Source organism: Oncorhynchus nerka, linkage group LG24 (assembly GCF_034236695.1).
Source record: "Oncorhynchus nerka isolate Pitt River linkage group LG24, Oner_Uvic_2.0, whole genome shotgun sequence".
NCBI lineage: Eukaryota > Metazoa > Chordata > Actinopteri > Salmoniformes > Salmonidae > Oncorhynchus > Oncorhynchus nerka.
Window position 1 is genome coordinate 98927992 of NC_088419.1, and position 25391 is coordinate 98953382.

Genomic DNA, 25391 nt, shown 5'->3' on the forward strand with positions numbered 1-25391 from the left:
TACCCCCTGTATACAGCCTCCACATTGACTCTGTACCGGTACCCCCATTATACAGCCTCCACATTGACTCGGTACCCCCCGTCTACAGCCTCCACATTGACTCGGTACCCCCGTCTACAGCCTCCACATTGACTCGGTACCCCCCGTATACAGCCTCCACATTGACTCGGTACCCCCTGTATACAGCCTCCACATTGACTCTGTACCGGTACCCCCAGTCTACAGCCTCCACATTGACTGTACGGTACCCCCTGTCTACAGCCTCCACATTGACTCTGTACCCCCGTATACAGCCTCCACATTGACTCGGTACCCCCTTTATACAGCCTCCACATTGACTCGGTACCCCCTGTCTACAGCCTCCACATTGACTCGGTACCCCCCGTATACAGCCTCCACATTGACTCGGTACCCCCTGTCTACAGCCTCCACATTGACTCTGTACCGGTACCCCCTGTATACAGCCTCCACATTGACTCTGTACCCCCTGTATACAGCCTCCACATTGACTCGGTACCCCCGTCTACAGCCTCCACATTGACTCGGTACCCCCTGTATACAGCCTCCACATTGACTCTGTACGGTACCCCCCGTCTACAGCCTCCACATTGACTCGGTACCCCCTGTATACAGCCTCCACATTGACTCGGTACCCCCGTCTACAGCCTCCACATTGACTCGGTACCCCCGTCTACAGCCTCCACATTGACTCGGTACCCCCGTCTACAGCCTCCACATTGACTCGGTACCCCCTGTATACAGCCTCCACATTGACTCGGTACCCCCCCGTCTACAGCCTCCACATTGACTCGGTACCCCCCGTCTACAGCCTCCACATTGACTCGGTACCCCCGTATACAGCCTCCACATTGACTCGGTACCCCCCTGTATACAGCCTCCACATTGACTCTGTACCCCGTATACAGCCTCCACATTGACTCGGTACCCCCCGTATACAGCCTCCACATTGACTCGGTACCCCCTGTATACAGCCTCCACATTGACTCGGTACCCCCTGTATACAGCCTCCACATTGACTCGGTACCCCCTGTATACAGCCTTCTTATTGTTATGTACATTTATTGTGTTAATTTTTGATTAATTTGTTTTACTTTAGTTTATTTAGTAAATATTTTCATAACCAACAATGCAGTTCAAGAAATAAAGTTAAGGGCTTGTAAGTTAGCATTTCACGGTAAGGTTTTCACCTGTTATATTCGGCACATGTGACAAATAAAATTTGATTTGAAGAATGGTCCACCACCCAAAGGACAACCAGCCAACATTAGGAAGCATTGGAGTCAACATGGGCCAGCAATCATGAGGAATGCTTTCGACACCTTGTAGAATCCATCCCCCGACAAATTGAAGCTGTTCTGAGGGCAAAAGGAGGAGGGGGGGTGCAACTCAATATTAGGAAGGTGTCCTTTATGTTTTGTACACTCAATGTATATCTTAACTACCTTAGAAGTGTTTACCTTGCAGGTTGACTAGCATCTATTGAGTTGCTTTGTCCCATACATTGGAAGGCCAAATCAACAGGTTGAAGCCACAGAATCAAAAAGAAAGGAAGGATATTACTTTTTTTATTTTGAGTGACATGATTCGATTCACCGTGATTGAACCAAATACAAACTAATACAATGGTAAAGTGAATCATTCATTGGGTCAAAAATAATTGTTGAAATTAATCAAATTAATCTTTCAAAAAAGAAAATCATCTTTTTATGGCCTTATTCACGAGTCATTGGATTTTTTTAGGGACGTGACGAAAACATGAAAATATGCTAATAATAACAAAACAGTTAACTAGAGGTACAATACATGTTTTGGCTACCTACTAGTTACCCTATACCATACGATAGAGAACAGACTAAGCCTAACCCTAACCCTCAGCCTACCCCTAACCCTCAGCCTACCCCTATAACCCTCAGCCTACCCCTAACCTTCAGCCTACCCCTAACCCCTAACCCCCAGCCTACCCCTAACCCCCAGCCTACCCTTAACCCCTAACCCCCAGCCTACCCCTAACCCTCAGCCTACCCTAACCCCCCTCAGCCTACCCCTAACCCTCAGCCTACCCCTAACCCTCAGCCTACCCCCCCTAACCCCAGCCTACCCCTAACCCCCCCCCAGCCTACCCCTAACCCTACCCTAACTATCAGCCTACCCCTAACCCTAACCCTCAGCCTACCCCTAACCCTACCCCCTAACTATCAGCCTACCCCTAATCCCTACCCCTAACCCCTAACTCTAACCCTAAATCCTACCCCTAACCCCACCCCTCAGCCTAACCCTACCCCAATCCCTACCCCTAACCATCAGCCTACCCCTAACCCTCAGCCTACCCCTACCCCAATCCCTAACCCCAGCCTACCCCTAACCCTACCCCAATCCCTACCCCTAACCATCATTCTACCCCTAACTATCAAGCCTACCCCTAACCCCAGCCTAACGCCATCCCAACTCTACCCCTAACCCTACCCTAACCCTCAGCCTAACCCCAACCCCTAAACCAAAACCCTACCCTTAACCCTCAGCCTACCCCTAACCCCCCAGCCTACCCCTAACCCCTAACCCCCAGCCTACCCCTAACCCTCAGCCTACCCCTAACTATCAAGCCTACCCTAACCCCTACCCCTAACCCCATCCCAACTCTACCCCTAACCCTAAATCCTACCCCTAACCCTCAGCCTAACCCCAACCCCTAAACCAAAACCCTACCCCTAACCCTCAGCCTACCCCCAACCCCTACCCCTCAGCCTATCCGCAACCCCTACCCCTTAGCCTAACCCTACCCCTAACCCCCAGCCTACCCTAACTCCTAACCCCTATCCATAACTCAGCCTAACCCCAACCCCTAACCCCCTAACCATATGCCTAACCCTCAGCCTACCCCTAACCCTAACTCCTAACCCCCACCCTAACTCTCAGCCTAACCCCAACCCCTAACCCCGCTAACCCTACCCCTAACCCTCAGCCTACCCCTAACCCCCACCCTAACTCTCAGCCTAACCCCTACCCCTCAGCCTACCCCTAAACCCTAACCCTCAGCCTACCCCTAAACCCTAAACCTAACCCCTAACCCTCAGCCTACCCCTAACCCCAACCCCTAACCATCAGCCTACCCCTAACCCTCAGCCTAAATCCAACCTAACCCTCAGCCTACCCCTAACCCTCAGCCTAACCCCAACCCCTAACACTCAGCCTAACCCCAACCCCTACCCATCAGCCTACCCCTAACCTCAATCCCTTACCCCAACCCTTAACCCCAACCCCTAACCCTCAGCCTACCCCCAATCCCTACCCATCGGCCTAACCCTAACCCTCAGCCTAACCCCAACCCCTAACCACCTTAACCCTCGGCCTAACTAACCCCTAACTCTCAGCCTACCCCTAACCCTCAGCCTAACCCAAACCCCAAACCATACCCCTAACCATCAGCCTACCCCTAACCCCAATCCCTTACCCCAACCCTTAACCCCAACCCCTAACCCTCAGCCTACCCCCAATCCCTACCCCTAACCATCGGCCTACCCCTAACCCTCAGCCTAACCCCAACCCCTAATCCCCCTAACCCTCGGCCTAACTCTAACCCCTAACTCTCAGCCTACCCCTAACCCCCACCCCTACCACTCAGCCTACCCCTAACCCTACCCCCTCAGCCTACCCCTAACCCTCAGCCTACCCCTAACCCTCAGCCTACCCCTAACCCTCAGCCTACCCCTAACCCTCAGCCTAACCCTACCCCTCAGCCTAACCCTACCCCTCAGCCTAACCCTACCCCTCAGCCCTAACCTGGTGGGCTGCAGCTGGTTAGAGGGGTGGGCTGCAGCAGGTTAGAGAGGTGGGCTGCAGCTGGTTAGAGGGGTGGGCTGCAGCTGGTTAGAGGGGTGGGCTGCAGCTGGTTAGAGGGGTGGGCTGCAGCTGGTTAGAGGGGTGGGCTGCAGCTGGTTAGAGGGGTGGGCTGCAGCTGGTTAGAGAGGTGGGCTGCAGCTGGTTAGAGAGGCGGGCTGCAGCTGGTTAGAGAGGCGGGCTGCAGCTGGTTAGAGAGGTGGGCTGCAGCAGGTTAGAGGGGCGGGCTGCAGCTGGTTAGAGAGGTGGGCTGCAGCTGGTTAGAGAGGTGGGCTGCAGCTGGTTAGAGAGGTGGGCTGCAGCTGATAGAGGAAAATATGTTTGAAATGACTAATTATGTATACATTCCAATCAGAAACTGACTAGTCCAAATGCTATAATGTACTGTCCCTCTTGCTCCCTTTCACAATTGTATATAATGTAGTCAGGAAGTTTAGTAACAATGAAGGTCTGTTCTTTAAGTTCATTCAGTTGTACAAATCTCCAGGTGGTGGGAACGGACCATCTCCAAAATGGTCGGGAATGTTGATTTATGCTGACTGGCCTTGACTTCATGCTGATAACGCGGAGGCTTGAGAATTAGAGGGGCCCTCTGTTTGTGAAACGGAACGTTTGGAAAACGCTGACGTCATTTTCAGTTTATAACCTGTGGTAATGTGTGTAAGCATTTAGTACTCTCTGGAATTAAACGCTCTTTACCTGGCTTTTAAGACTGGTCTCGATCTACTTCATGCATAATTAATGAACTTACACCTCATTAATGAATAGAAACGAGTGTGAAATTGGTTTTGGCAATTAAAGCATAGAGTAATTTAGAATTTCTCTATCAGCAGCAGGTTAGAGAGGTGGGCTGCAGCAGGTTAGAGAGTTGGGCTGCAGCAGGTTAGAGGGGCGGGCTGTCGTCAAGTTTACCTGTAGAGACCACAGAGCTGAAGCAGTCCTGTTGACCCCCTGACAGCTTGGCATCCGCAGCACCTGAAGACACTACGTTCTGGAGCACCTTGGGCTTCCTCTTGCTGCCAGGTTTAGGGCCTCTCTTCTTGTGAGGCCTGGGAGCCAGCAGTGAGTTAGAGGTTGGAGCCGTGCCGTTCTGAGCTGCAGCTGCCTCCGCTACAGCCTTCAGCAGGGCGATGGTCTCACTCTTGGGGCGCCGCCCCCGCACCCCCTTCCTGACAGGCAGCGGGGGCAGGGGGCTGGGAAGCCGGAAGGACGCAGGCATGGATCTACGGCTAGGCTTGGAGGGGATGTGGGCTGCTGTTAGGACATGCAGGTTCTTTGGCAGGTTGACTAGAAAAACAACAGAGAGATTATAAGATTTCAGTGCAACAGACATGGAGGGTTACGCTGGGATACAGCCTCTACACTGGCTGAGAAAGGAGAGTTACGCTGGGATACAGCCTCTACATTGGCTGAGAGAGTTACGCTGGGATACAGCCTCTACACTGGCTGAGAGAGGAGAGTTACGCTGGGATACAGCCTCTACACTGGCTGAGAGAGGAGAGTTACGCTGGGATACAGCCTCTACACTGGCTGAGAGAGGAGAGTTACGCTGGGATACAGCCTCTACACTGGCTGAGAGAGGAGAGTTACGCTGGGATACAGCCTCTACACTGGCTGAGAGAGGAGAGTTACGCTGGGATACAGCCTCTACATTGGCTGAGAGAGGAGAGTTACGCTGGGATACAGCCTCTACACTGGCTGAGAGAGGAGAGTTACGCTGGGATACAGCCTCTACATTGGCTGAGAAAGGAGAGTTACGCTGGGATACAGCCTCTACATTGGCTGAGAAAGGAGAGTTACGCTGGGATACAGCCTCTACACTGGCTGAGAGAGTTACGCTGGGATACAGCCTCTACACTGGCTGAGTTACGCTGGGATACAGCCTCTACATTGGCTGAGAAAGGAGTTACGCTGGGATACAGCCTCTACATTGGCTGAGAAAGGAGAGTTACGCTGGGATACAGCCTCTACACTGGCTGAGAGAGTTACGCTGGGATACAGCCTCTACACTGGCTGAGAAAGGAGGGTTACGCTGGGATACAGCCTCTACACTGGCTGAGAGAGGAGAGTTACGCTGGGATACAGCCTCTACACTGGCTGAGAAAGGAGAGTTACGCTGGGATACAGCCTCTACTCTGGCTGAGAAAGGAGAGTTACGCTGGGATACAGCCTCTACACTGGCTGAGAAAGGAGAGTTACGCTGGGATACAGCCTCTACACTGGCTGAGAAAGGAGAGTTACGCTGGGATACAGCCTCTATATTGGCTGAGAGAGTTACGCTGGGATACAGCCTCTACACTGGCTGAGAGAGTTACGCTGGGATACAGCCTCTACATTGGCTGAGAGAGTTACGCTGGGATACAGCCTCTACATTGGCTGAGAGAGTTACGCTGGGATACAGCCTCTACATTGGCTGAGAGAGTTACGCTGGGATACAGCCTCTACACTGGCTGAGAGGGGAGAGTTACGCTGGGATACAGCCTCTACATTGGCTGAGAGAGTTACGCTGGGATACAGCCTCTACACTGGCTGAGAGAGTTACGCTGGGATACAGCCTCTACACTGGCTGAGAGGGGAGAGTTATGCTGGGATACAGCCTCTACACTGGCTGAGAGGGGAGAGTTACGCTGGGATACAGCCTCTACATTGGCTGAGAGAGTTACGCTGGGATACAGCCTCTACACTGGCTGAGAGAGTTACGCTGGGATACAGCCTCTACACTGGCTGAGAGAGGAGAGTTACGCTGGGATACAGCCTCTACGCTGAGAGAGGAGAGTTACGCTGGGATACAGCCTCTACACTGGCTGAGAAAGGAGAGTTACGCTGGGATACAGCCTCTACACTGGCTGAGAGGGGAGAGTTACGCTGGGATACAGCCTCTACACTGGCTGAGAGGGGAGAGTTACGCTGGGATACAGCCTCTACACTGGCTGAGAAAGGAGAGTTACGCTGGGATACAGCCTCTATACTGGCTGAGAAAGGAGAGTTACGCTGGGATACAGCCTCTACACTGGCTGAGAAAGGAGGGTTACGCTGGGATACAGCCTCTACACTGGCTGAGAGAGGAGAGTTACGCTGGGATACAGCCTCTACACTGGCTGAGAAAGGAGAGTTACGCTGGGATACAGCCTCTACACTGGCTGAGAGAGGAGAGTTACGCTGGGATACATCCTCTACGCTGAGAGAGTTACGCTGGGATACAGCCTCTACACTGGCTGAGAGAGTTACGCTGGGATACAGCCTCTACACTGGCTGAGAGAGTTACGCTGGGATACAGCCTCTACACTGGCTGAGAAAGGAGAGTTACGCTGGGATACAGCCTCTACATTGGCTGAGAGAGTTACGCTGGGATACAGCCTCTACACTGGCTGAGAAAGGAGGGTTACGCTGGGATACAGCCTCTACGCTGAGAGAGGAGAGTTACGCTGGGATACAGCCTCTACACTGGCTGAGAAAGGAGGGTTACGCTGGGATACAGCCTCTACACTGGCTGAGAAAGGAGGGTTACGCTGGGATACAGCCTCTACGCTGAGAGAGGAGAGTTACGCTGGGATACAGCCTCTACACTGGCTGAGAGAGGAGAGTTACGCTGGGATACAGCCTCTACACTGGCTGAGAGAGGAGAGTTACGCTGGGATACAGCCTCTACGCTGAGAAAGGAGAGTTACGCTGGGATACAGCCTCTACACTGGCTGAGAAAGGAGAGTTACGCTGGGATACAGCCTCTACACTGGCTGAGAGAGGAGAGTTACGCTGGGATACAGCCTCTACACTGGCTGAGAGAGGAGAGTTACGCTGGGATACAGCCTCTACACTGGCTGAGAGAGGAGAGTTACGCTGGGATACAGCCTCTACACTGAGAGAGGAGAGTTACGCTGGGATACAGCCTCTACACTGAGAGAGGAGAGTTACGCTGGGATACAGCCTCTACACTGGCTGAGAGAGGAGAGTTACGCTGGGATACAGCCTCTACACTGGGAGAGGAGAGTTACGCTGGGATACAGCCTCTACACTGGCTGAGAGAGTTACGCTGGGATACAGCCTCTACACTGGCTGAGAAAGGAGAGTTACGCTGGGATACAGCCTCTACACTGGCTGAGAAAGGAGAGTTACGCTGGGATACAGCCTCTACACTGGCTGAGAAAGGAGAGTTACGCTGGGATACAGCCTCTACACTGGCTGAGAAAGGAGTTACGCTGGGATACAGCCTCTACACTGGCTGAGAAAGGAGAGTTACGCTGGGATACAGCCTCTACATTGGCTGAGAGAGGAGAGTTACGCTGGGATACAGCCTCTACATTGGCTGAGAGAGGAGAGTTACGCTGGGATACAGCCTCTACATTGGCTGAGAGAGGAGAGTTACGCTGGGATACAGCCTCTACATTGGCTGAGAGAGTTACGCTGGGATACAGCCTCTACATTGGCTGAGAGAGTTACGCTGGGATACAGCCTCTACGCTGAGAGAGGAGAGTTACGCTGGGATACAGCCTCTACGCTGAGAGAGGAGAGTTACGCTGGGATACAGCCTCTACATTGGCTGAGAGAGTTACGCTGGGATACAGCCTCTACGCTAATAATGAAGTGTAGACTATGAACCAGCCCTGTATCAAGTGGATTACCTACTACACTTTGGAAATAAGTAGATTTAATAACTCTTCCATGCTTCATCCTATGTAATGTCTTTGTACTCGTACATTGTTTTAAACTGTTCAAGATTTTTGTTCCACCAAAATCAATCTATAAATCCATCCATCAACCAACCAATCAAATTAACAGGATGAAGACAGGACTCACCACTGTTGCCAGGCTTCTGAAGGCTGTGTTTGGTAACGGAGCACCACCCGACAGGGAAGAGATCTCTAGAGTGGTGTTGACACCAGTAGTCAAACGCCCCCCTCCACCCATCAAACATCACAAACACTTCCTCTCCCTTCACCTCTCCGATGGTAGCAGGGCAGATGAGGTAGGGGTTCTTCTTATCTACTGCTTCCAGCTTCATCCCTGGCTTAAAGTTATTCTGGGACAGTGGTGGAGGCTCCTACACAGACACACAAAGAGAGAGAAATACAATGACGCACACATAGAGAGAGAGAGAGAGAGAGAGCAGTGCGCACAGCCTTGCCATTGAGAAGGGTAGACACAGGAAAACCTGGCTCCCTGTAGAGGAAAGGCTGGGCAACTACTGCACAACAGCAGAACCTGAGACGGAGCTGCATTTCCTGACAAAATTAACCAGACCAATCAAACATTGTTACGTCAAAGAAAGAGAGAGAGAAAGCGAGAAAGAAAGAAAGAGAGAAAAAGAAAGCGAGAAAGAAAGCGAGCGAAAGAGAGAAAGAGAGAAAGAAAGGAGCGAAAGAAAAAGAAAGAGCGAAAGAAAGAAAGAAAAAGAAAGAGCGAAAGAAAGAAAAAGAAAGAGCGAAAGAAAGAAAAAGAGCGAAAGAAAGAAAAAGAAAGAGCGAAAGAAAGAAAAGAGAGAGAGGGAAAGAAAAGAAAGAAAAGAGAGAGAGAAAGAGAGAGAAAAAGAAAGAGAGAAAAAGAAAGAGAAAGAGAGAAAAAGAAAGAGCGAAAGAAAGAAAGGAGAGAGGGAAAGAGAGAGAAAAAGAGAAAGAAAGAGAGCGAAAGAGAAAGAAAAAGAGAGCGAAAGAGAAAGAAAAAGAGAGAGAAAGAGAGAGAGAAAGAGAGAGAAAGAGAGAGAGAAAGAAAAAGAAAGAGAGAGAGAGAAAGAAAAAGAGAAAGAGAAAAAGAGAAAGAGAAAAAGAGAGAGAAAGAGAGAAAGAAAGAGAAAGAGAGAGAGAGAAAGAGAGAGAAAGAGAGAAAGAAAGAGAGAAAGAGAAAGAGAGAAAGAAAGAGAAAGAGAGAAAGAAAGAGAAAAAGAGAAAGAGAAAAAGAGAAAGAAAAAGAGAAAGAGAGAAAGAAAGAGAAAAAGAGAAAGAAAGAGAGAAAGAGAGAGAAAGAGAAAGAGAAAGAGAGAAAGAGAGAAAGAAAGAGAAAGAGAGAAAAAGAAAGAAAAAGAAAGAGGAAAAGACAGACAGAGACACACAACGACACACAGACAGAGACACACAACGACACACAGACAGAGACACACAACGACACAGAGACACACAACGACACACAACGACACACAGACAGAGACACACAGACAGAGACACACAGACAGAGACACACAGACAGAGACACACAGACAGAGACACACAGACAGAGACACACAACGACACACAGACAGAGACACACAACGACACACAGACAGAGACACACAGACAGAGACACACAGACAGAGACACACAGACAGAGACACACAGACAGAGACACACAGACAGAGACACACAGACAGAGACACACAGACAGAGACACACAACGACACACAGACAGAGACACACAACGACACACAGACAGAGACACACAACGACACACAGACAGAGACACACAACGACACACAGACAGAGACACACAACGACACACAGACAGAGACACACAACGACACACAGACAGAGACACTCAACGACACACAGACAGAGACACTCAACGACACACAGACAGAGACACACAACGACACACAGACAGAGACACACAACGACACACAGACAGAGACACACAACGACACACAGACAGAGACACACAACGACACACAGACAGAGACACACAACGACACACAGACAGAGACACACAACGACACACAGACAGAGACACACAACGACACACAGACAGAGACACACAACGACACACAGACAGAGACACACAACGACACACAGACAGAGACACACAACGACACACAGACAGAGACACACAACGACACACAGACAGAGACACACAACGACACACAGACAGAGACACACAACGACACACAGACAGAGACACTCAACGACACACAGACAGAGACACTCAACGACACACAGACAGAGACACACAACGACACACAGACAGAGACACACAACGACACACAGACTTCCTAAAAATAAAAATAAATCCTAAAAATTATAGAAACGAAAGAACTTTTTGAAATTCAATGAATTTGCATGCATGTGTGTAAGCTTGGGAATTGTATAATGAATGTGCATGCATGTTTAGTGAGTAAGTAGGCGGGGGCTGTGAACTTCGCTGGTGTCGGGTGTGTGATTCGGAATGTTCCGGGGCAGGGCTATAGCCGTCTGCTTATATGTTTAGAAAATAAATAAGTAGTGAGATAGATAAAATATTCATGGCTACCGCTTCAAGGAAAAGGTCTGTACGGATGAGTATTTAGTAAATAAATACACATGGCTACCGCTTTGAAAAGAAGGTCTGTACGGGTGAATATTTAGAGCACAGGAAGAACGCTGGCCTGATTGTGCGACGTTCAACTGAAAAAGGAAATCCTGTGAATATAAAATGCTCCGTCTAGCTAAACGGGGGTTTATAAACAGTAGGTCGCGCCACGATATTGCTCTAACGTAGAATAAAGATCAATACGGGGTGGATGAATAGGATATGAAGACAAGCTGATCCGATTAGACAGTAGTCTCGTCATGTCCTATAGGATAATACCAGCTTATGTAGAGGAAGTGAATTAAGTTAGGTAATAAACTGTTTTGTTTTTAGGTAAAAACAAAAGGATTGAATGAATGAATGGAAATAAATGAATGAATGAGGAAGATGTTGTAATACAGTTCTGTGTGAGGATAGAACTGAAAAGATAGGAACAAGTTGGATGTGGTTAGACTTCTTCTGACTGGCCAAAAGTGATCCTCTATCAGCTTAATACATTTACAGAGTGATCCCTATCATAGTTTAAATACCATAGGGTAGAGGGAACAAAAGTAAGGAACATCAAAATAAAATAAGCGATTGCGGTAAGAATAATGAAAAGGTGTCGAAACAAGTAATACAAATAATTAACGAAGCATTACCCGGATAGTATAAAACGGATGCGAAATAGGAAGAAATAACTTAAAAATATACAGATAGACTAAAATATACTGGTTAAAAGAAATCTAGGCGGTCTAGAATAAAGTGAGAAGTCTAGAATACATATTAAAAATATCACGAGCCCCGTAAACGAAATAGGAGGCTGAAATTTAAAAAATAGCCTCAGGAATTAAACAGTAAAATAGGCTAAGAGAGAAAATAGCAAGCGGATAAATAAAGAGATAAGAAAGTGCATTACATTATAAATAAGCTGAATTAGAAGGAAAATTATATGAAATAGGATTTAATACACTGAATAAAGTTAAAGTAATAGTATAATCAAAGATAAAAACACAGTGATATTTGAGGTGCTGTACTAGAATAAGACATTAAGGCTTATTTGTAGAATTCAGTAATACAGTTGTAGACATTATAGAATAGGTTTTACTAGGGGTATTAAGTGATGTGACTAATAAATGATTATTTGAGAAAGTAGGGTAGATCTGCCTTGGGAAATAGGAAATAAAGTGTATAATGTGATGGGAGTGTTTAGGGGAAATAAATAGATGGAAACAAATGGACTGTTTCTCCCTGGAATATAGAGATAGCGAAATGTGATAAAGCCATAGAGACGCTGAAAGACGCGAACGTTAATTAAGCTTAACTTACCAGCGTTTTAATGTTAATTAACATTCTATCATCAGGAATGCATTACGATGGGGGAAGTGTAAGAAGTTGTAGATCAGGGCTAACTAGTGTGGGGGAAAATTAGTGTAAGATGACACTGGAATGCCGATATACAGGAATTTACACCCGTTTCAAAAGAACAACAACTAATCATTTTAAGGTTAGTACGAATGGAGTTTTCACCAAGCGGTGTATAGTCTCTGATTGATCAAAAAGTGGTTCATAGAGAGTACAGTTTATATGTGATGAAATACGTACTAGATCACGTTTTATCATGTTTTTTAAATGTAAATGTAAATGTTTTACCTAACTTCTAGTAAGGTACCGATGTAATTTACAAATAGCCCCACTTGGAGTCGTTTTGCATTAAAATGGTGGTTTCAATGGTGATAAAATGCGTGGAGGAAGTTGTTGTTAGCGTCAAAATACGGAAAATAAACGTATATGAGAAATCACAAACGTGGTAAAATTAGTTAAGAAGAAGAGCAAATTGTAGTGTATTGGTGTTTTCAATTTCTACGGGTAGGATACAGATGGCCGAGCAGGGAGGAATGTGCGTTCGGTGCATGGCCGTTCATAGTTGGTGGAGCTTCTGTCGCATGCTCGGAAAAAGTGAGGGATTTTAGTATGTGTAATACTATTTGGCTTGATGATTTAAAGGGTAACATGGTGAATGTTAACGACATGTACATTTCTTTTCCAGAAGAAAAGGGGTTACATTTTCAATGGGTTTTTCAATTCAGTTTTAGACTGGGTATGCAGAAGGATGGAAGTGCTTTTGAAAGTGTGGTTAAGATGTTTCTAAAGAAAAGAGAGTGAGAACATTTTAATGGTGTCAAATGCCCTGAACCCTAAGAATTTCACTTTGAAATTCCATTATTTCCTTGGGAAAAAGATGAAGAGTTGTAATCTTGAATTGACTAGTTATTCAAATAGGTTTATTTATATTTAACATGGGGTTATGGGAGAAAATATCAGTTCCCTGTGGTTATGGTCTTTGGGTAAATACAAAATGTGCTTTGTTCATTCTACATATAAAATGGAAATATATGTAAACCAGGGATAACAGCTACTCCAAATAGGTTATTGGAGTGGGGGTTTCTGCAAGGGTTATGATGATAACTACATAATCTGTAACTCATCTGAGAGATCGCCAGTAGAATAAGGAAGTTATCATGGAAATGTAATGTCAGAATGCATGAATGCTTGGGAGAGACTATCATCACACCAAGTGGGTGGGACAACTGTGTCTGATGACCTGTGAACTGTATCTGGAATGATATGTGTCTGGGAGAAGAAAGACTAAAGGGGATTGGGGTAATGACCTTTTGTTACCAGGCTGCTCATGACAGAAAAACAGAGGCAAAAGGGCGCATGGTAAAATAGATACTACTGGTACTAAAAGTTTTTAGTATAATGTTAATTATTAAAGGGATGATGAACTAAATTGAGTAGGTAAAATTTAAGTTAAAGTAAACACTAAGGACTGTTATCCTGAACATTGGATTGGACAATTTATAAACAACATTTAGTTATGTTTTGAATATGGGAAAACTCTGGAAACTAATCCTGAGACAGGTTGGTTGACAGAACTTGCAGAATATTAGATTATTTTATTTTACAATATCATTGTAAATGGAGTGATACATTGGAATGAATAACTGTTGTGTGATAACACCCAAGGATGAAGAAGACATTACATTCTGTTTCACGGAAGCATGGCTCACTCGGGATACGTTGTCAGAGTAGGTACAGCCACCCGGTTTCTTCATGCATCGCGCCGACAGAAACAAACATCTCTCTGGTAAGAAGAAGGGCAGGGGTGTATGTTTTAGGATTAACGACTCACGGTGTAATCATAACAACATATAGGAACGCAAGCCCTTTCGTTCACCTGACCTAGAATTCCTTACAATCAAATGCCGACCGCATCAAATGCCAGTAGTGGATAGGGTGGACAGTTGTAAGTTCCTCGGCGTACACATCACAGGCAAACTGAAATGGTCCACACACACAGACAGCGTGGTGAAGAATGTGCAACAGCACCTCTTCAACCTCGGGAGGCTGAAGAAATTTGGCTTGTCACCTAAAACCCTCATTAACTTTTACAGATGCACAATCGAGAGGATCCTGTCGGGCTGTATCACTGCCTGGTACGGCAACTGCACCGCCCACAACCACAAGGCTCTCCAGAGAGTGGTGTGGTCTGCACAACGCATCACCGGGGGCAAACTACCTGCCCTCCAGGACACCTACACCACCCGATGTCACAGGAAGGCCAAAAAGATCATCAAGGACAACAACCAGCCAAGCCACTGCCTGTTCACCCTGCTATCATCCAGAAGGCGAGGTCAGTACAGGTACATCAAAGCAGGGACCGAGAGACTGAAAAACGACCCTAACCCTAGCTAACATTAGCTAGCTAGCTAACAGTACAAATTAGCTTAAAATGAAACCACTTCGTCAAAATTAGAAACGTGTAATAACTGAAAATGTAGCCAACTAACACTAGACAATCTTAGCTACATAAATCAACATGCATCATGGACGCATCTCCCTGTTAGGAATGCCATACCACGGTTGCCCTTCATTTGAAGATGTAATCTGGAGACAGGTGTTTTCGCCATCTCTTTAGCTATCATACTCTAATTCCACTGATTTCAAAACTTGAGCCTCCAGAAAGTGGAGAACAACACGTATGCAGCTCCACTACACAATACATTTTATATAAAGTTGCGTTCGACAGGATTAACAACACAGACTGACTCCTTGAATATGGCAAACCAATCAGAACTTCTCTCGGCATGTCCAGCCCACTCATTATCTCAACCAATCATGGCTAGTGGGAAGGTTCTCAACTTTTTCTGTGGCTTAAACAACAAGGCTCGTAATTTCGTATTTACAGATGGTATACATGTTCGTTATTAAGGCACATGAAAGCTCACATGTTTGAGAAGACATTTATGCCCAAAAAACACTTTTTTTACCATTATTTTACCAGGTAAGTGGACTGAGAACACGTTCTCATTTACAGCAACGACCTGGGGAATAGTTACAGGGGAGATGAAGGGGATGAATGAGCCAATTGTAAGCTGGGGATGATTAGGTGACAATGATGGTATGAGGGACAGCTTGGGAATTTAGCCAGGACACCGGGGTTAACTCTTTTGGGGTAGGGGGTAGCATTTTCACTTTTGGATGAATAGCGTGCCACAACTGAACTGCCTCCTACTCTGTCCCAGATGCTAATATATGCATATTATTAGTAGTATTGGATAGAAAACACTGAAGTTTCTAAAACGGGTTGAATGATGTCTGTGAGTATAACAGAACTCATATGGCAAGCAAAAACCTGAGAAGAAATCCAAACAGGAAGTAAGAAATCGATTTTCAAAACAGTGCCTATTGAAATCCCTGTTAGATATGGATGTGCTTGCACTTCCTAGGGCTTCCACTAGATTTCACCGTCTTTAGATACTGGCTTTAGGACTCTACTATAAAGGAGGGGCTCATAGGAGCTCTTTTAGTGAGTGGTCTGGCAGAGAGCCTCCGTCTCAAGAGACAAGAGAGTTAGCTCCCGTTCCAATGCTTTTCTTCAGACAATTAAATTCTCCGGTTGGAACCTTATTGATGATTTATGTTAAAAACACACTAAAGAATGATTGCATATATCATACAACCTGTAACAGAACTTTTTGAGTTTTTGTCTGGAGGAAATGCTCGCACCTCATGAAGATGGATTACTGGGCTGAACATGCTAACAACAAGTGGCTAAATGGGCTTTATGGAACAAATCAGTAATTTATTGTCGAACTGGGATTCCTGGGAGTGCCTTCTGATGAAGATCAACAGGTAAGTGAATATTTAGTGGTTTTTCTAACTTTATGTTGACTACAAAATGGAGGACTTTTCTTTGGCTGAATTTGGGCTCTGAGCACCGTTCACAGATTATGCTTTTTCCGTAAAGTCTTTTTTAAAAATTTGACACAGCGTTTGCATAGAGGATAAGTCTATCTTTAATTCTGTGAATAACACTTGTATCTTTTATCAATGTTTATTATGAGTATTTCTGCAAAAATCACAGGATGTTTTGGAATCAAAACATTACTGTACGTAACGCGACAATGTAAACAACAGAGATTTTTGTATATAAATATGCACATTATCGAACAAAACATACATGTATTGTGTAACATGATGTCCTATGAGTGTCATCTGATGAAGATCATCAAAGGTTAGTGATTAATTTGATCTATATTTCTGCTTTTTGTGACTCCTATCTTTGGCTGGAAAAATGGCTGTGTTTTTTTGACTCTGCTATGACCTAACATAATCATATGTTGTGCTTTCGCTGTAAATAATTTTTGAAATCGGACACCATGGGTAGATTAACAAGATGTTTATCTTTCATTTGCTGTATTGGACTTGTTAATGTGTGAAAGTTACATATTTCCCCAAAATATTTTTGAATTTCACGCGCTGCCTTAGAAAGGTTAACACCCCTACTCTTACGATAAGTGCCATGGGATCTTTAATGACCTCAGAGTCAGGACACCCGTTTAACGTCCCATCCGAAAGACGGCACCCTACACAGGGCAGTGTCACCAAACACTGCCCTGGGGCATTGGGATATTTTTTAGACCAGAGGAAAGAGTGCCTCCTACTGGCCCTCCAACAACACTTCCAGCAGCATCTGGTCTCCCATCCAGGGACCAACCCTGCTTAGCTTCAGAAGCAAGCCAGCCGTGGGATGCAGGGTAGTATGCTGCTGGCTGTTTTGATAAAAATACAAATAAATTACATTCAAATGGCTCTCCTGTGAAGTTGTGACTTGTGACATACGCCTAGTTTCCTGAAATCGAGTCACATAAAGAAATCAGTCAATAGAAATAATTAGGTCAGAATCTATGGATTTCATGTGACAGGGAAGCAGCCATGGGTGAGCATGAGAGGGCATAGACATACCCACTGAGGAGCGAGACCCCAGCCAATCAGGATACGTTTTTCCCCACAAAAGGGCTTTATTTCACACAGAAATACTCCTCAGCACCCCCCTACATGATTCCATAGTTTATGTCTTTACTATTATTCTACAATTTAGAAAATAGTACAGAATAAAGAAAACCCCTGGAATGAGTAGGCATGTCTAAGCTTTTGACTTGTACTGTATATATGAAGGTTTGGGTAACTTTTTAATCTATATATGAAGGTCTGTGTAGCTTTTTAATCTCCACTGAACAAAAATATAAAACGCAACATGTGAAGTGTTGGTCCCGAGGTTTTTTTTAACAAGTGACATCAATAAGGGATCATACCTTTCACCTGGATTCTCCTGGTCATGGAAAGAGCAGGAGTTCCTAATGTTTTGTATACTCAGTGAATAGATTAAGGTTTGCATACCTTTTTAAAAGCGGTAGCCGGGGCCATCTCTGCTCCATTCAGGGTTCTCAGCAAAAACATGGGCCAGGAAGACGCGTTCATTCTGAAGCCTGCAGAAAACACACAGAATGTTTAGAAAGGCTTCTCCTGGGATTCAAAGAATAAATACAAAATAAATAGGACAAAACACACACCACAACAGGTGAGACACAACACTACATAGAGACCTAAGACCGCAACATAACAAGGCAGCAACACATGACAACACAGCATGGTAGCAACATAACATGACAACATGGTAGCAGCACAAAACAGGGTACACACATTATTGGGCACATGCAACAGCACAAAGGGCAAGAAGGTAGAGACAACAATACATCATGCAAAGCAGCCACAACTGTCAGTAAGAGTGTCCATGATTGAGTCTTAGAATGAAGCGATTGAGATAAAACTGTCCAGTTTAAGTGTTTGTTGCAGCTCGTTCCAGTCGCTAGCTGCAGAGAACTGAAAAGACGAGCGACCCAGGGATGTGTGTGCTTTGGGGACCTTTAACAGAATGTGATTGGCAGAACGGGTGTTGTATGTGGAGGATGAGGGCTGCAGTAGATATCTCGGATGGGGGGAGTGAGGCCTAAGAGGGTTTTGTAAATAAACATCAACCAGTGGCTCTTGCAACGAGTATACAGAGATGACCAGTTTACAGAGGAGTATAGAGTGCAGTGATGTGTCCTATATGGAGCATTGGTGGCAAATCTCATGGCCAATTGGTAAAGAGCATCCAGCCGCACGAGAATACCCTTACCTGCCGATCTATACATTATGTCTCCGTAATCTAGCATGGGTAGGATGGTCATCTGAATCAGGGTTAGTTTGGCAGCTGGGGTGAGAGGAGCGATTACGATAGAGGAAACCAGGTCTAGATTTAACTTTAGCCTGCAGCTTTGATATGTGCTGAGAGAACAACAGTGCACCGTCTAGCAATCCTCCCAAGTACTTGTATGACGTGACTACCTCAAGCTCTAAACCCTCAGAGGTAGTAATAACACCTGTGGGAAGAGGGGCATTCTTCTTACCAAACCACAGTTCCCCTCTTTCCACTGGGATTCTCTGCCTCTAACCCTATTACAGGGGCTGAGTCAAGGGCTTACTGGTGCTCTTTCATGCCGTCCCTAGGAGGGCTGCGTCACTGAGTGGGTTGAGTCACTGACGTGATCTTCCTGTCTGTGTTGACCCTTGGGTTGTGCCGTGGCGGAGATCTTTGTGGGCTATACTCGGCCTTGTCTCAGGATGGTAAGTTGGTGGTTGAAGATATCCCTCTAGTGGTGTGGGGGCTGTGCTTTGGCAAAGTGGGTGGGGTTATATCCTTCCTGTTTGGCCCTGTCCGGGGGTATCATCGGATGGGGCCAGTGTCTCCTGACCCCTCCTGTCTCAGTCTCCAGTATTTATGTTGGAGTAGTTTGTGTCGGGGGCTAGGGTCAGTTTGTTATATCTGGAGTACTTCTCCTGTCTTATCCGGTGTCCTGTGTGAATTTAAGTATGCTCTCTTTAATTCTCTCTTTCTCTCGGGAGGACCTGAGCCCAAGGACCATGCCTCAGGACTACCTGGCATGATGACTCCTTGCTGTCCCCAGTCCACCTGGCCGTGCTGCTGCTCCAGTTTCAACTGTTCTGCCTGAGGCTATGGAATCCTGACCTGTTCACCGGACGTGCTGTTATCAACTCTCTAGAGACAGCAAGAGTGGTAGAGATACTCTTAATGATCGGCTATGAAAAGCCAACTGACATTTATTCCTGAGGTGCTGACCTGTTGCACCCTCGACAACTACAGTGATTATTATTAATTGACCATGCTGGTCATTTATGAACATTTGAACATCTTGGCCATGTTCTGTTATAATCTCCACCCGGCACAGCCAGAAGAGAACTGGCCACCCCTCATAGCCTTGTTCCTCTCTAGGTTTCTTCCTAGGTTTGGGCCTTTCTAGGGAGTTTTTCCTAGCCACAGTGCTTCTACATCTGCATTGCTTGCTGTTTGGGGTTTTAGGCTGGGTTTCTGTACAGCAGTTTGAGATATCAGCTGATGTACGAAGGGCTATATAAATACATTTGATTTGATCTTTGTTTTGGAGGTGTTCAGAATAAGACTAGAGATAGATTGTTGGACAATAAGAAAGCTTTGTTGTAGAGCATTTAACACAAAATCCGGGGAGGGGCCAGCTGAGTATAAGACTATAATCTTCACATAAATGGATGAGAGACCTTCCTACTGCCTGAGCTATGTTGTTGATGTAAATTGAGAAGAGCGTGGGGCCTAGGATTGAGCCTTGGGCTACTCCCTTGGTGACAGGCAGTGGCTGAGACAGCAGATTTTCTGACTTTATACACTGCACTCTTTGAGAGAGGTCGTTAGCAAACCAGGACAAAGACTCCTTAGCCGGTCCACGAGAATGGAATGGTCTACCGTATCAAAAGCTTTGGCCAAGTCAATAAAAATAGGAGCAATATATTGCTTAGAATCAAGGGCGATGGTGACGTCATTGAGGACCTTTATTAACTGTGCAACCACAAAAAACTATAGACCACCTTTACTCCACACACAGACGGGTACAAAGCTCTCCCTCCATTTGGAAAATCTGACCATAATTCTATCCTACTGATTCCCGCTTACAAGCCAAAACTAAAGCAGGAAGAACCAGTGACTCGGTCAATAAAGAACTGGTCAGATGACGCAGATGCTAAGCTACAGTACTGTTTTGCTAGCACAGGCTGGAATATGTTCTGGGATTCTTCCAGGGCATTGAGGAGTACATCACATCAGTCACTGGCTTCATCAATAAGTGCCACGATGACGTCGTCCCCACACTGACCATACATACACTGCTCAAAAAAATAAAGGGAACACGTAAACAACACAATGTAAATCTAAGTCAATCACACTTCTGTGAAATCAAACTGTCCACATAGGAAGCAACACTGATTGACAATACATTTCACATGCTGTTGTGCAAATGGAATAGACAACAGGTGGAAATTATAGGCATTTAGCAAGACACCCCCAATAAAGGAGTGGTTCTGCAGGTGGTACCACAGACCACTTCTCAGTTCCTATGCCTCCTGGCTGATGTTTTGGTCACTTTTGAATGCTGGCGGTGCTTTCACAAGTGGCTCAGGTAGTGCAGCTCATCCAGGATGGCACATCAATGCGAGCTGTGGCAAGAAGGTTTGCTGTGTCTGTCAGCGCAGTGTCCAGAGCATGGAGGCGCTACCAGGAGACAGGCCAGTACATCAGGAGACGTGGAGGAGGCCGTAGGAGGGCAACAACCCAGCAGCAGGACCGCTACCTCCGCCTTTGTGCAAGGAGGAGCACTGCCAGAGCCCTGCAAAATGACCTCCAGCAGGCCACATGAGGGTGGTATGAGGGCCCGACGTCCACAGGTGGGGGTTGTGCTTACAGCCCAACACCGTGCAGGACGTTTGGCATTTGCCAGAGAACACCAAGATTGGCAAATTCGCCACTGGTGCCCTGTGCTCTTCACAGATGAAAGCAGGTTTACACTGAGCGCATGTGACAGACGTGACAGAGTCTGGAGACGCTGTGGAGAACGTTCTGCTGCCTGCAACATCCTCCAGCATGACCGGTTTGGTGGTGGGTCAGTCATGGTGTGGGGTGGCATTTCTTTGGGGAGCCGCACAGCCCTCCATGTGCTCGCCAGAGGTAGCCTGACTGCCATTAGGTACCGAGATGAGATCCTCAGACCCCTTGTGAGACCATATGCTGGTGCGGTTGGCCCTGGGTTCCTCCTAATGCAAGACAATGCTAGACCTCATGTGGCTGGAGTGTGTCAGCAGTTCCTGCAAGAGGAAGGCATTGATGCTATGGACTGGTCCGCCCGTTCCCCAGACCTGAATCCAATTGAGCACATCTGGGACATCATGTCTCGCTACATCCACCAACGCCACGTTGCACCACAGACTGTCCAGGAGTTGGCGGATGCTCTAGTGCAGGTCTGGGAGGAGATCCCTCAGGAGACCATCCGCCACCTCATCAGGAGCATGCCCAGGCGTTGTAGGGAGGTCATACAAGCATGTGGAGGCCACACACACTACTGAGCCTCATTTTGACTTGTTTTAAGGACATTACATCAAAGTTGGATCAGCCTGTAGTGTGGTTTTCCACTTTAATTTGTGTGATTTTGTTGTCAGCACATTCAACTATGTAATGAAAAAAGTATTTAATAAGAATATTTCATTCATTCAGATCTAGGATGTGTTATTTTAGTGTTCCCTTTATTTTTTTGAGCAGTGTACATAACCCAACCAGAAGCACTGAGCTAAAAGGGTAGAACTGCCACGTTCAAAGGATGATCAGTCTACAATTTTAATGATAGGTTTATTTGAACAGTGATAGACAGAATAACAACAAAAAAATCCAGAAAAACACGTCAAAAATGTTATAAATTGATTTGCATTTTAATGAGGGAAACAAGTATTTGATCCCTCTGCAAAAATTGACTTAGTACTTGGTGGCAAAACCCTTGTTGGAAATCCCAGAGGTCAGACATTTATTGCCACCAGGTTTGTACACATTTTTTGTCCCACTCCTCTTGCAGATCTTCTCCAAGTCATTAAGGTTTCGAGGCTGATGTTTGGCAACTCAAACCTTCAGCTCCCTCCACAGATTTACTATGGGATTAATGTCTGGAGACTGGCTAGGCCACTCGAGGACCTTAATGTGCTTCTTCTTGAGCCACTCCTTTGTTGCCTTGGCCGTGTGTTTTGGGTCATTGTCATGCTGGAATACCCATCCAAGACCCATTTTCAATGCCCTGGCTGAGGGAAGGAGGTTCTCACCCAAGATGACGGTACATGGCTCCGTCCATCGTCCCTTTGATGCGGTGAAGTTGTCCTGTCCCCTTAGCAGAAAAACACCCCCAAAGCATAATGTTTCCACCTCCATGTTTGACGGTGGGGATTGTGTTCTTGGGGTCATAGGCAGCTAAGGTAACTGAGCTAAACGACTACCGCCCCGTAGCACTCACTTCCGTCATCATGAAGTGCTTTGAGAGACTAGTCAAGGACCATATCACCTCCACCCTACCTGACACCCTTGACCCACTCCAATTTGCTTACCGCCCAAATAGGTCCACAGACAATGCAATCTCAACCACACTGCACACTGCCCTAACCCATCTGGACAAGAGGAATACCTATGTGAGAATGCTGTTCATCGACTACAGCTCGGCATTTAACACCATAGTGCCCTCCAAGCTTGTCATCAAGCTCGAGACCCTGGGTCTCGACCCCGCCCTGTGCAACTGGGTACTGGACTTCCTGACGGGCCGCCCCCAGGTGGTGAGGGTAGGCAACAACATTTCCACCCCGCTGATCCTCAACACTGGGGCCCCACAAGGGTGCGTTCTGAGCCCTCTCCTGAACTCCCTGTTCACCCACGACTGCGTGGCCATGCACGCCTCCAACTCAATCATCAAGTTTGCGGACGACATAACAGTGGTAGGCTTGATTACCAACAACGACGAGACGGCCTACAGGGAGGAGGTGAGGGCCCTCGGAGTGTGGTGTCAGGAAAATAACCTCACACTCAACGTCAACAAAACTAAGGAGATGATTGTGGACTTCAGGAAACAGCAGAGGGAACACCCCCCTATCCACATTGATGGGACATCAATCCACATTGATGGGACATTCCTCGGCGTACACATCACAGACAAACTGAATTGGTCCACCCACACAGACAGCATCGTGAAGAAGGCGCAGCAGCGCCTCTTCAACCTCAGGAGGCTGAAGAAATTCGGCTTGTCACCAAAAGCACTCACAAACTTCTACAGATGCACAATCGAGAGCATCCTGTCGGGCTGTATCACCGCCTGGTACGGCAACTGCTCCGCCCACAACCGTAAGGCTCTCCAGAGGGTAGTGAGGTCTGCACAACGCATCACCGGAGGCAAACTACCTGCCCTCCAGGACACCTACACCACCCGATGTCACAGGAAGGCCATAAAGATCATCAAGGACAACAACCACCCTAGTGAACTACTGCCTGTTCACCCCGCTATCATCCAGAAGGCGAGGTCAGTACAGGTACATCAAAGCTGGGACCGAGAGACTGAAAAACAGCTTCTATCTCAAGGCCATCAGACTGTTAAACAGCCACCACTAACATTGAGTGGCTGCTGCCAACACACTGACACTGACTCAACTCCAGCCACTTTAATAAAGGGAATTGATGGGAAATTATGTAAAATATATCACTAGCCACTTTAAACAATGCTACCTAATATAATGTTTACATACCCTACATTATTCATCTCATATGTATATGTATATACTGTATACCTGAGCCTATATCATCTACTGCATCTTTATGTAATACATGTATCACTAGCCACTTTAACTATGCCACTTTGTTTACATACTCATCTCATATGTATATACTGCACTCAATACCATCTACTGTATCTTGCCTATGCCGCTCTGTACCATCACTCACTCATATATCTTTATGTACATATTCTTAGCCAGAAATCTTTCTGATTGAGAGGGGGTCAAATACTTATTTCCCTCATTAAAATGCAAATAAATGTATAACATTTCTGACATGCGTTTTTCTGGATTTTTTTGTTGTTATTCTGTCTCTCACTGTTCAAATAAACCATTCAAATTATAGACGGATCATTTCTTTGTCAGTGGGCAAATGTACAAAATCTGCACTTGACACGTTTATGAAATTGCTTATTCCAGTTACTAATAAGTATGCACCCATTAAGACAATGACTAAAAACAGTTCAAACCCAGTTGATTTATGGGTATAGTTGAGAGGGATGAGGCAAATGGAATGGCAAATCAGTCTGGCAAATGTATTGCAAATTGAGAAATCATTAATTGAATCAGACGGCTCATTCATCCCAAAAACAACTGATAATTCCAACTACTTTAAAGATTTTTTCATTGGCAAGATTAGCAAACTTAGGCATGACATGCCAGCAACAAGCACTGACACCACATCCAAGTAAATCTGACAAAATTATGAAAGACAAGCATTATAATTTTGAATTGTGTGAATTGTGTGTGGAAGAGGTGAATGTTGTTGTTGTCTGTCATCAATGACAAGTCACGGGTTCAGACAACTTGGATGTAAAATTACTGAGGATAATAGTGGACGATATCGCCACTCCTATTTGGCAAAGAAAAAGCTAGATCTCAGACTGGACAATAAAAAGCCAAGATTAAGATGGGCAAAAGAACAGACACTGGACAGAGGAACTCTGCCTAGAACGCCAGCATCCCGGAGTAGCCTCTTCACTGCTGATGTCGAGACTGGACAGAGAAACTCTGCCTAGAACGCCAGCATCCCGGAGTAGCCTCTTCACTGCTGACGTCGAGACTGGACAGAGGAACTCTGCCTAGAACGCCAGCATCCCGGAGTAGCCTCTTCACTGCTGACGTTGAGACTGGACAGAGAAACTCTGCCTAGAACGCCAGCATCCCGGAGTAGCCTCTTCACTGCTGACGTCGAGACTGGTGTTTTGCAGGTACTATTTAATGAAGCTGCCAGTTGAAGACTT

At 46.2% G+C, this 25391-nt stretch overlaps 1 protein-coding gene across 8 annotated transcripts in view; it reads right to left on the reverse strand.

Moving 5' to 3' along the window:
• LOC115118148 (sex comb on midleg-like protein 2) overlaps positions 1 to 25391 on the reverse strand; it is a 58362-nt gene that overhangs the window by 20684 nt on the left and 12287 nt on the right. For 6 of the 8 annotated variants that reach the window (XM_029646698.2, XM_029646699.2, XM_065009384.1 and 3 more), the window contains 3 exons: positions 17830 to 17918; positions 8650 to 8893; positions 4768 to 5142 (listed from right to left, as the gene is read on the reverse strand). In XM_029646698.2, the coding sequence (XP_029502558.1) occupies positions 4768 to 5142; positions 8650 to 8893; positions 17830 to 17918 (708 nt within the window). Of the gene's footprint in view, positions 1 to 4767; positions 5143 to 8649; positions 8894 to 14129; positions 14231 to 14342; positions 14424 to 17829; positions 17919 to 25391 lie in introns of those variants that run through there. The other 2 variants (XM_065009385.1, XM_065009386.1) reach the window with 2 other exon arrangements.